This window comes from Eucalyptus grandis, chromosome 1 (assembly GCF_016545825.1).
Source record: "Eucalyptus grandis isolate ANBG69807.140 chromosome 1, ASM1654582v1, whole genome shotgun sequence".
Lineage (NCBI taxonomy): Eukaryota > Viridiplantae > Streptophyta > Magnoliopsida > Myrtales > Myrtaceae > Eucalyptus > Eucalyptus grandis.
Genome location: NC_052612.1, coordinates 52051072 through 52062132, shown reverse-complemented (window position 1 = coordinate 52062132; position 11061 = coordinate 52051072). Strand labels below are relative to the sequence as shown.

The 11061-nt window shown below is 38.2% G+C and overlaps 1 protein-coding gene across 2 annotated transcripts; it reads right to left on the bottom strand.

The window, feature by feature from the left end:
• Positions 1-3721: 3721 nt before the first annotated feature.
• On the bottom strand, positions 3722-8834 carry LOC104449762 (beta-glucuronosyltransferase GlcAT14C). Of its 2 annotated transcripts, XM_010064023.3 has the most exons (4): positions 8224-8830; positions 5195-5270; positions 4973-5088; positions 3722-4314 (listed from the first exon to the last, which is right to left on the bottom strand). In XM_010064023.3, the coding sequence occupies exons 1-4, from the start codon at positions 8738-8740 to the stop codon at positions 3800-3802; spliced, it is 1224 nt and encodes a 407-aa protein (XP_010062325.2). In that variant the 5' UTR covers positions 8741-8830; the 3' UTR covers positions 3722-3799. The 2 variants fall into 2 exon arrangements, with proteins under 2 accessions (XP_010062325.2, XP_018716468.2); XM_018860923.2 differs by lacking the exon at positions 5195-5270 and having other exon boundaries at positions 4973-5095; positions 8224-8834.
• Positions 8835-11061: the final 2227 nt, after the last annotated feature.

Below are 11061 nucleotides of genomic sequence, written 5' to 3'. Positions count from 1 at the left end.
GACAAACAAGGTGAGCTTCCGAGAGGTTGCTCATGAAGGTCTCAATGCCCCTAGACATCGTGGAGGTTGAGTCTAAGACCTACGTGTTCCACAGCAAGTGGATTAACGTCAGCTAGGAGACCAAGGGGCTTTCGTCGCCGCGGTTTCACTTGAGTGTTAAGGCAAAGCCCAACTCCCGCTTCATGTTCTAATTCGATGGAGAGCCCAAGTGCAGCCCCCAGGGGCTCCAAATACAGGGCAACATCAGGGAGACCATGATGGACAAACTCTGTTGTTGTCCCCATTGAAGGGAAAGGGAAGACCAGAGGGAAGAAGAAGAAATAAAGGAAAAAGAAGAGAGAGAAGAGAGAGAGAGGAGATAAAATCCGTTTGGTTCGGCTTTGGGGAAATGTCGTTGGGAGAATATAAATACCTTTGAGGTAAATGGGTTTTTCGAAATACTAGACTGTTTGGTAAATTATAACTAAAAAGTGTTTTAAGAAAATGTAAGACTATTTGGTAAACATATATTTGAAAGGCCATTTAGTGTGATCAAATTAAGTTTTTTAGTTTTTGTATTTTTAAAATTGCAAAAAAGAAACAATGACTATATAACATTTTACATTTTCATGTTGAGAGTAATGTAAAAATATATATTAATAAATTTATTTAAAAATTATTTTAAAAAATTTGATTATAAATTAAATGCAAAGCTCAACTTTTGGCTTAAGGTTTTTTTAGATTTGTTTTCAACTTTGAATATTTTTTTAATTATTATAGTATTAATCATTTTCATTAATTAATGATCATTTTAGTATATTGATTAAAAGTTAGGCTATTGATTGTTAAAAGATAAAAATGACAAAAAAAAAATGTGAACTTATTCGCTGGATGATGAAGTGACCAATTGTGGTGTTAATTTTTTTGAGTAAGCATCGCATATAAAAAGGGAGGTCCTCATTAAAAAAAATAAAACCAAGTTCCTCTCATACAAATTTGACTAGAAAGAATCATTTCATGATAGTAAATATGGTCATATATGTTTGGAAAAAAAAATTCATTAATAAGAAAACTGAAATTCCACAAATGTTGAATGCCCAAAGCAGGTGGGCTTTCAACATTTCAAAGATCAGCATTTGGACAATGACACCTCCAAATGCTGAACCAAACATCAAATTTTTTTTCTCAATGGGCTTTCGAGACTGAAAGCCCTTCGGAAATGCTAAACCAAACAAGGCCATAGAGTATGGGTGTCAAGGTTCTAATGCGGTGGGGCCCAAACGACACGTGTCGCCCAATGAGTGGACTTGGATTATAACAGTGAAATCCGAATTGCAGTCAATATTTTCTCAAGGGCTTTGGACTCAAGCATAAGAATCATGATGGGTTCAAAAAGTGGAGTGGTAAGGAGCAAATTTTTAAGGAAAAAAACCAAGGTTTAACCAACATGGGAAAAGAAAGAATCACACAATGCTTAAAGGCAAAAAAAAAATATTTTCTTAATATACTAAAAGCACTCAAAAGGATATCTTTAGTGAAAGTGTAATTAGATTTGAATCACGAAATATCACATTTTTAAATAATGTATTCCCTAAAAAGAGCAAAATTGGTGAATATTATTCTATGTTTGAAACTTTAGATCATGATTATGAAAATATTGGAGTTAACATACCATCATTTCATTCGAGTGAAAGCCGCATCCACCACAGTCACCTCGTCTCTCTAGTTGGATATTGTATTTTTGACACTTTGTCCTAAACAACACGCTAGACTCTCATTTGGAAATGATCGGCTGACTTGATCTATATTATGATAGGCATGCATAAGTAACGTGGTATGCTTAGTTATTTCAAAGCCTAAAATTCAATTGATTATAATTCCCCAAATGTCATTACAAGTATTGATAGCCCTATCATGCCTTGGCCTAAGCATACTATGTTATGCATGCCTATCGCAACAGAGATCTCTAATCATTAGGGGATTGATACTCATTATGCAAATGGGAGTCCAGCATGCTATTTAGGATGAACTCATATACTAAAATTCTGAGAGCATCAGAATTACAATATCCACCTAAAAAGACGAGATGACCGTGGCGATGCATCTTCCACTTTAATGAAATAATAGTATGTTAACCAACATTTTCATAATCACAATCCAAAGTTTCAAATAGATAATAATATTCACCAATTTCGCTATTTTTCAAAAATTCATTTTCTAATAATGTAACTTCTCGTGATTCAAATTCAATTACACTTTTATTATATATACACCCTTTTGAGTGCTGAGTATATTATGAAACTTTTGCCTCTAAGACCTAATTTTCATATTTGTGAGAAAGTTCATGAGTATAAGTAATCCATTCCCAAGGTTTACAAAAACTTAAATCAAGTTTTTAACTTGTCCATAACTCATATCAAGTGGAAATCACTGATTTAGAAGGCAAATAATTAAATATATGAGTAACAGTTAACAAAACATCACTCTAAAATTTTGGGAAATTAGTTTGTACCATCATAAATCTAACCATTTCAATTATGGTTCTATTTTTTCTCTCTGTAATATCATTTTGTTGATGAGTTGCTAAAATAATCAATTGTCTTTCTATTTCATAAATATTCTCGAACTTGATCAAATACCAAGCTCATGAATTTTCTAAAGCAACTTAATGCCTTAGATTTATGAGAAATCAAATTGACATAGCTAAATCAAGTATAATCATCTATAAATGTGATGCAAATGTATTGCTCTTACATTCATTAGATCACAGGTGTCCGAATGGGTATTGCAAAGGAAACTCAAATCTTGTATTTTTATTTCCCCCAAATTGTTTTCAAGTTGTTTTTCCCAATAGGTAATGCTAGCAAATAGGCAAATCAACTCTTTCAATATTGCCCAATAAGATCTCTTTAACTAATGTATTTATTCGTTGTTAGCCAATATGACCAAATTTGGTATGTCATATATTCACATCATTATCATAAAATTTTGAAGATGAAAATAAGGTATAATAAACATCAACATAAATGTAGTTATTTCAATTATAATGAAAAAAAAAAATCTGGAACCATAATAATTTGTTTCCAAAGACAAGTCAATACCATTGTTATGAAAGTTTAATACAAAATCAAACTTAACTAAACCAATACATAAACTAAATTCTGACGAATTTCTATAGCATATAAACTCTGAAGGAAATCCATAATAGGAAAATTTATAAATAGAAGGAAGCTATGCAAATTGGGATTTTATCGAAAGAGATTTCGTCTCTTTAGTGAAAATAAGGTGGATTTAGTTGTATTGGGATGGACATGGCCCCACACTCTAGTGCTTACCATCCTCAGATGCATATTAAGTCCCGTCCTCTCAATCTAGCCATGCCATGTATACACTTTATCCGCAAGAATGGGATAGACCCACATCAAGTCTACTTACTTTATTAACCTCCATACATGGAGACGAATGTATACATTCCATGAAACGAAACCATTTTCCCAGTTGAAATGCAGCCCGATGAGTATCCTAGATATTTCATTTTCAGCCAAACTATAATAGGACACCAAAAGTGGAGTTATACTCTAAACAATTTGCATCTTGATCATATGGTCACCATAATAGCAGCACAATGAGAGCTTTGTGAATACGACAGCATCTCGCCAAGTGGTAGAGACTAAAAGCAACATTTACTACTATTCATAGCAGATTAGCCGGTTCAAGCAATAAAATGTACAGAATTTAGAGATTGAGCGATTTAGCGGCTTTCTTAATATAGAAGCACAGTAGGATTAATCAGAAAAAGAAAGAAATATCACGTAGTTATTTATTTGCACTGTTTACCTCTAAAAGTTTCAGGATCAAGGAGGTTTGCAATTAGCTTTTCAAGCCTTCTTGAACTCAAAGTTGGTTTAACAACAATAGGACTCCCAGAAACCAAACAAGGATCCTTACCTGCCCTGCTGCTTCCCATACACCAAGCACCAGGTGTGAATCGGCCATCCAACCTCATCAGAAGCTCCTTATCAATCCTATTAAGAACAGGATCGTCCTTCTCAAACTTACGAGCAAATGGAGCTCCACTCCGGACCATGTCGTCTAAATGTTCCATCGTCAACGTTATGGGATGCTGCTTAGGAGGATTATCCCACCTACTGTAACGCAAGTCGTGATTGATGGTCGTATTCTGGTAATCCTTATGGTTACAGACAACTGTGTGAAAATAACCCTCAGGTGACGACAGGAAATTTGTGTAGTACATGAGAAGTGTGCGAGGGAGATTGTCCCATCCCCAGACACAGAATTCCAGGAATGGCTTCGTGAGGACAACCCATGCAGATCCTGGTGATGGAGATGAATTATTAAAGACAGAAGGGCACATCGGCCAAACATTTATGATGAACTCGAGTAAGAAAATAATGTCACACTTTCTATTGCAGAATTACAGCATTTAATGGTTTGCACCATTTCCCCAATAATAGGGTGCTGCTCCTCTATTAGCACAAATATTGCAAGTATTGCAGAGAACACAAAATGCAGCACAATCAATATCACTGAGAAGTAAAGATTCAGCATGCATGCAAACAGACATATGCGCCAGTAGCACACATAGGATTTCCCCTACTCAGCCCAACAGTCGCAGTCAAAATAAGATTTTGATATAGATAGGCATCAACAACCAATAGACTTTAAGCGTATCAAATATGCCCTAGATAACAACCTATGCATGCAATTTTGCAACTTTTAATGCTTGAGTAACATAAAAAGTCAAAGGTCCCTGACAACAATTTTTTTTATAATTGATATCCCTAATAACAGTTACCAACCAGTAAAAGACTAAGTTGCACTTCACCCGTCCAAAGAACTTTGAAAATTCAATTAGAGGGAAAACTTCTTTTTCAAATACTAAATAATTGTGAGCAGTTGTACTAAAAATATTTCAGAAAAGTTTCTGATCAATTTGGTGCAATGAGACTCTGAAATTAAACTGGTGTTTTACCCATAAATAGTTTGAAAGAAGCTGGTAAAGATCTTCTCTCTTTTGCATAGAATACACCAGATTTCTTCAAATGATACAAGCCCGGATCTATAATGATAGGTCTTGCTCGTTCAACCCTGCAAGCTTGTACAAGAATTTTCATCAGGAAAAGTGACTGAAGATGTCCAAATTCAAAAACGTACAACACAAAAAGGAACAATACTACTGGCATGACTTTCTCACTCTTTATAGCCGAGGTCACCACTGTGCTCAAGGAAATTTAGATCCCTAGGCAAGTATGAGAAAATGTGCAAGAGATCTGGAATTAAAAACATATAAAAAGAAAATAGTCAAGCTTCCATCCAAATTTCATACTTACTCCAACCCTATTTTGTACAGAAGCAATATTAGACAAATGATAAATCATGATTACCACGGACTGCACCCTAGCAGAGAGTTAATAATAATAAGGACTACTGTAGAATATTATGGGACTGAAGCTTTTGCAGAGTGATATTTTGTGTCCTTACAAAAGGTTTGGCCATGTGACTATGGATTTAAAAACACTCGATCTAGAAAGCAAGCTCTTCTTGTTACCATAAATCTGCTGGAAAGTGAACTAAGAGTTCTATGATATCTGGTGCCATCTCCATGTAACTTACTAATCTCATAGAACATTACGGGCATGATTTAATACCACATAAATCATACTGAGAAAGGACTAAGTTAGGTAATACTCATCACTGGTAACTTATTAGAAGTCAAGATTCAAATTAGCCACCATGACTAGTGTGAGGTCCTTGAATAGGTGCATCAAGCTTGGCATGGGCTGCAGCCTTGAGTTCATGCCGAGTGTCAATCATGAGCATGGGGTGGCTGTGCTTGGGCAGGGCAATGGATGATCAGTAATAAATCAATGGCATTTCGGAGGGATTGATCCATGCAAATTGGAATCACAGAGCTTCATCAAAGCACAGGCTGCTGTTCTTAGATGATCCAAATGCAAAGGGGACCGGTTCAGGATCAAAATGCACAAGCACAGTGCTAGTGCATAATATAGGCAAAAGGAATTAGCATTATATAGACTTGCATTGGCTAGGGGTTCATGATGATCAAGTCTTGAGCATGGATGGACCGACTTGGAGGATTGACATGGGCAACACACTATATGGATTGCATGCTCATGCTCTGTCTAGTGTTCATGCATGAGTTATGCCAACAGGTGGACTGGTCATGTGACCAGACATGTGGTGCAAGTGCGAGTCAGTGGGTCATGTGATCAGGCTATATGAGGAGGCAATCTAGGAGATGACCAATGAGCATGTGTGTGAGCCAGTGAACAAGCAGTGTGCCTGAGTGTGCTAGTGTGCCCAAAGTTGCAACTCAGTCAGATGTGTGTCCATGAGTGCCAAAGGCAGTTGCTGAATGTTGCAAAGGTCTGCTGGACAGGTTCCGGGGCAGTTAATTGCAGATAAGGCCTGGAAAATCCAGGGGGATTGGTCTAAAGCAAAGTTGGTAACCAAAGGACACTTGTAATAATCCGAGTAGCATGTTGCAACCACTTGTCCCTTGTGTATATCTTGAGTCTGTCTGGGTGTATCCAGATCAGAAACTGTAATTTCCGTGAGTTTGTAATGAGTCTGAGAGGCTCAGACATGTTGTGTTGTGTGAGTTTGAATCAATAAGATTGTTGGAAGGTTTCAGCATCTATTGTGCATTTCAATCCCTCAGTGTGTGCGAGCATCTGGGCTATTCCGAACCTTGTGCTCAATTCTGACTTGTCCAATGAGTGTTTCTATGTGTTTGGAACGTGAACAACCCTTGGGAGTGACCAGGTTTTCACAAGCATGAGAAAGTGTTTGTGACTTGGTCACCAGCTTGATCAGGTGTGCAATGTGACCAGGACATCCTGGCCTGGTTTGCAGGCACAGGTGCTGTGAACATGACAGAGGGGAAGCCGTGACCATGTATGCTTGCATTGGATCATGCTACGCGTGGCCTGACTTGTGGGATTGTGTTTGTGATGTGGCCTGGCCAAGGCGTGGTGCGCTTGACAGCATCACAGGGCTGCCAGTCAAAATCGACCTCGTGATAACTAGCACACTTCATGCAATAGAAGACAGAATGGTTCCACATGTGAGTGATAAAAGTTGCCACTATACATCTGATTAAGTAGAGATATAATGGTTCATCTCTATCACCCCTTCTCCAGTCCATGCCCATAAAAATAGAGATCCACACACAGAAGTGACGACAAATAAAAGAGTCAAGACTGTTTGGAAATTATTCCAACATCTACCATAAAAACTTAATGATGAATACTCCAACTTGCACCCACATTCAAGAGGCACACCTCCATTCAGCCATCTCTAAATCAAGCATTACCAAACGGGCAATCCTTTGCACAAATAGAAGATATGCTGAACAACTTGCAGAGGCCCAGCACCAGCTACTTCTTTTGAGCTTTTATTTTGATTTTTCAATTTACACACTGTTTAGACAATTCACATGTTAAAGCAGGCAATTCAAGAGTGTATATTAGGTAGTTGATAGCTCCAACTCCCCCATTATCTCTTCCCCACTCCCCCAATAAAGAAAAGGAATAAAAAACCCAACCCCCTCCCCTGTCTTCCACGCCATTGCATTCCCACCATCAATGGCCCTTGTAAGGCCTCTAATGTACACGGGTTTCAATTTTCACTCCTTCATAGAATGGTTGCTTGGACAATCTAACTCCATAGCGGGCCAAGAAAATAAAATGTTGGCTGTATGCATAATCTAGGACATGAATAATATAAATGAATCCTCATAATAATGGCAAGCTGACAACTCACACCTTAAAATTATTTAGATTGGTTGGTAAAACAAACCTAACGATGCCATAAAGTCCATACCTTGCAATTAGCTAGTCACTTCAAACTTCATTCCCGTGGCTGAATCGATAGTGAAATTTGATGTTTTTGAAGTTCAAAACAAGACTAGGATTGGATTAGACCTGTTTTCAGTCTCTACTTCTCCTCATTCCTCCGCACACATAACAGACACTGAAAAACTCCACCCCTTAAGTCTTCACATTGCAGAAATGATGGATTAAAATTCACTACTACAGATGTTTAGTGAGCTCAATTTCACTTGGATTTAAAAGTTCAACCAACAAAAGAATACTGCAACAGAATGTAATCCACATAAAACAGGATTGCGTCAAAGCAGTCATCGTGAACGAGAAATCTCAGTAAAGGATCGGCTCGCGTAAGGGAAAATAACAAACCAACCATCTTGCGGCACGAGAGGATAATCCGAAGCGCTGAGATTGATGAACCAGTCCCAATCCTTGGCCCGCTTCAACAGGACCGCGATCGCGTGCAGCGTGGAAGCGATCATCGTCGGGCCCTGCGCCGTGACCAAGTCCGCATCCCCGATCACCATCACGTTCCCGAACTCCCTCACCACACCCTCCGACTTCACATACCTCGCGAGCTCGAGCCGCTCGCCCTCAGGCGCCTCGAGATCCAGGTGGATCAGGTAATAGTTCCTCGGGTGGTACACCGCCTGCAGGAGGCGCTTCACGCGGGCGCCGTCGTCCTTCGTGCCGGTTATCAAGTACGCGAGCCTCGGCAGCCGCGGGAGCTCCGAGGACGAGCCCCCGCCGGAGAAGCCGGAGGCGGGCGGCGGGAACTTGGCGTTGATGAGGGAGAAGGAGAGGAAGAGGAGGAGGGAGAGAGAGGAGGTGATGAGCAGCGGGGCGAGCCATTTGCGGTCGAGCAAGGGAGGAATGTGGCTCCTTTTCATGGCGGATTCAGTGAGATCAGGGCTGGGACATGAGGGTTCGACGCTTCGAAAACTGTCGACTGAAGAGCGGTTTTATGTTATTGTCGTCGTGTTCAGCTTTTTCGGTTTGGTGGGGAACGTGCGTCGGGCGTGCGGTGATGTGTCGTTGTCGAAGTGCGCTCAGGAGGCTGGAATTAGGAAGAGGCCGGGACCAGCCGAGGAACCTGCATTAAAGTCATAAATTGCCTGCTGAAGCCCGGTTACATCAGACAAATCCTTCGGTCATTTAAGTGTATTTAGTAACTTTTTATTCAAAAATTATTTCGAGAAATAGAAATAAAAAAATCAAAAAAAGTTGATTATTTTATTTTCTTCTTCCCTTCGACTAAATAATTTTTTACCGCCCGCCCACCGGCCACCATCCGCACCTCCGCCGCCGCCGCGCCGGCCACGGCCCGGCGAGCTCGCCGGAGGCAAGCCCAACGAGCTTTTGTAAACTTATATAATTTGGGGCTCGGCCTCGCCTCGCCAGATCCGGCTTTTTGGTAAACGAGGGCCCGTATAATTTAGGTCGCCGGCGAAGAAGAAGAAGAAGATGAGAAAAAGAAAAGAAAAAAAGGAAAAAGAAAAGAAAAAAAGGAAAATGAAAAGAAAAAAATGAAAATAAAAAAGAAAAGAAAAAAAGGAAAAAGTAAAAAAATTATTTAAAAATTAAAAGAAATTGATTTGGAACAATTAATGAACACTACACAATTACCAAACGTTTGCGCCCTAACTTTTTATTCAAAAATTATTTCGTATAATTTTTTAATTTTTTTAATTTATTAATATTTTTATATAATTTCTTTTTTCTTGTATAATTTATTTTTTAAAATTAAAAAAGTTAAAACACGTATAATTTTTTATTTCTTTTATTTTTAATATTTTTAATTTATTTTCCTTTTTATTTTAATTTTCTAATATTTTTAATATTTTTATTTTCCTTTTTTTCTTTTTTTTTTCTTTTTCTTCCTTTTGGTTTGCCACCGGTCTCTCGGCCATGGTCGGCGATCGGCCGACGAGGGTGGCAACACTCGGCCTCGCCGGGGCCGGCGACACTCCTGCGAGGTCGCTGGCCCTCAACAACCGATCGCCGGTCATGGCCAGGCCAGCAACTAGCTAAAGAAAAAGAAGAAAGAAAGAAAAAAAAAAATAGGATAGAGAAAAGTTTATTTTTCAGAAGTGTTCCAACAATAAGAAACAAGTTTTTCTTATTTATTGTTTCTATTCCAAATTTGTTCCCATGAACAAAAAAATAGATTTGGAACAAAAACTCAAATAAACTCGTTTTTTTTTTTTCCCCCGAAACAAAATAACAGAAATTGTGTTAATGAACAGACACCGGGAACACAAACAAACAGCTCCTTACTAGCCGTTTGATGGATTTGTCTTCCGAAGGATAATTAAACTCCTAAAGCATGCCCTCTACTGATGTACGACGATTTAATCTAACTCAAAAGAGGGGAGTCCCTCCACACGCAAACATTATATCGAACACTTCTCGAAATTTAGATCAATTTCAGAGAAGCAGTGAGAAGAAGAGGAAAGTAGGTGAGTGTTTACTACCGAAGAAGATTTTAGTGATGGAGGAAATGTTTATTGTTATGAAAATAACCTCTACCAAATATCTCGGGAGAGGATAATGGATAAATTTACTTCTAAATTATAATCCCTTCTATTAGATCAAGTTACTCATAATAATAACGATTGAATTGAAAAACTCAATGTTCACTAAGAAAAAAAAATGTTAAAATGAATACACAAATCGATAGGAATTGAAACCATTCGACCTTTAGATGAGAGAACTTTTGTTTCATTGACCCAAAGAAAAAACACATTCAGTAGACTTTCTCGTTTATAAATTTTCTTACAAATAAAGAAAGCCAAAGACAACAAAATGTACGTTGCTTCCCACGTTTTCATGTTGGATATAGAAGCAAATTGAAACTTAATGACTAATTTTTCATGATTTGTTGATGGTGTAGCTTGATTAGAACAAGAAGAAAAAAAAAAGGCAAAATGGGTAAATCCAAAACGATAAATCAAACAGATCAACAGAAAAGCATTTTGACAATGAAACGCACACAATCCACTTAGCGAATCATCAAGATCATGATGGAAATCATGGAAGCGAGATTAACAAGATAACCAAGCGATCACTAAGCACATTATTAAATCAGAAATTGCCATTGGAAGCTTGCGGAGGGCAGTACAATGCGCCTCCTTTTTTCTTTTTCTTTTTTCTAAGTACACCCGAATATGTGTACAGATCATAAAATTCCTGTGCCTTTGATCCTGATGAT

Bases quoted from the DNA above. Each gene is read 5' to 3' on its own strand.
- LOC104449762 (XM_010064023.3), bottom strand. From the start codon at position 8,740: ATGAAAAGGAGCCACATTCCTCCCTTGCTCGACCGCAAATGGCTCGCC. The intron at 5,271-8,223 runs GTTGGTTTGTTA...TTTTAATTCCAG, and splicing joins TCCTCTCGTGCCGCAAGATG to ATCTCTTGCACATTTTCTCA. The intron at 5,089-5,194 runs GTGAGAAAGTCA...ACAAGCTTGCAG, and splicing joins GGTGACCTCGGCTATAAAGA to GGTTGAACGAGCAAGACCTA.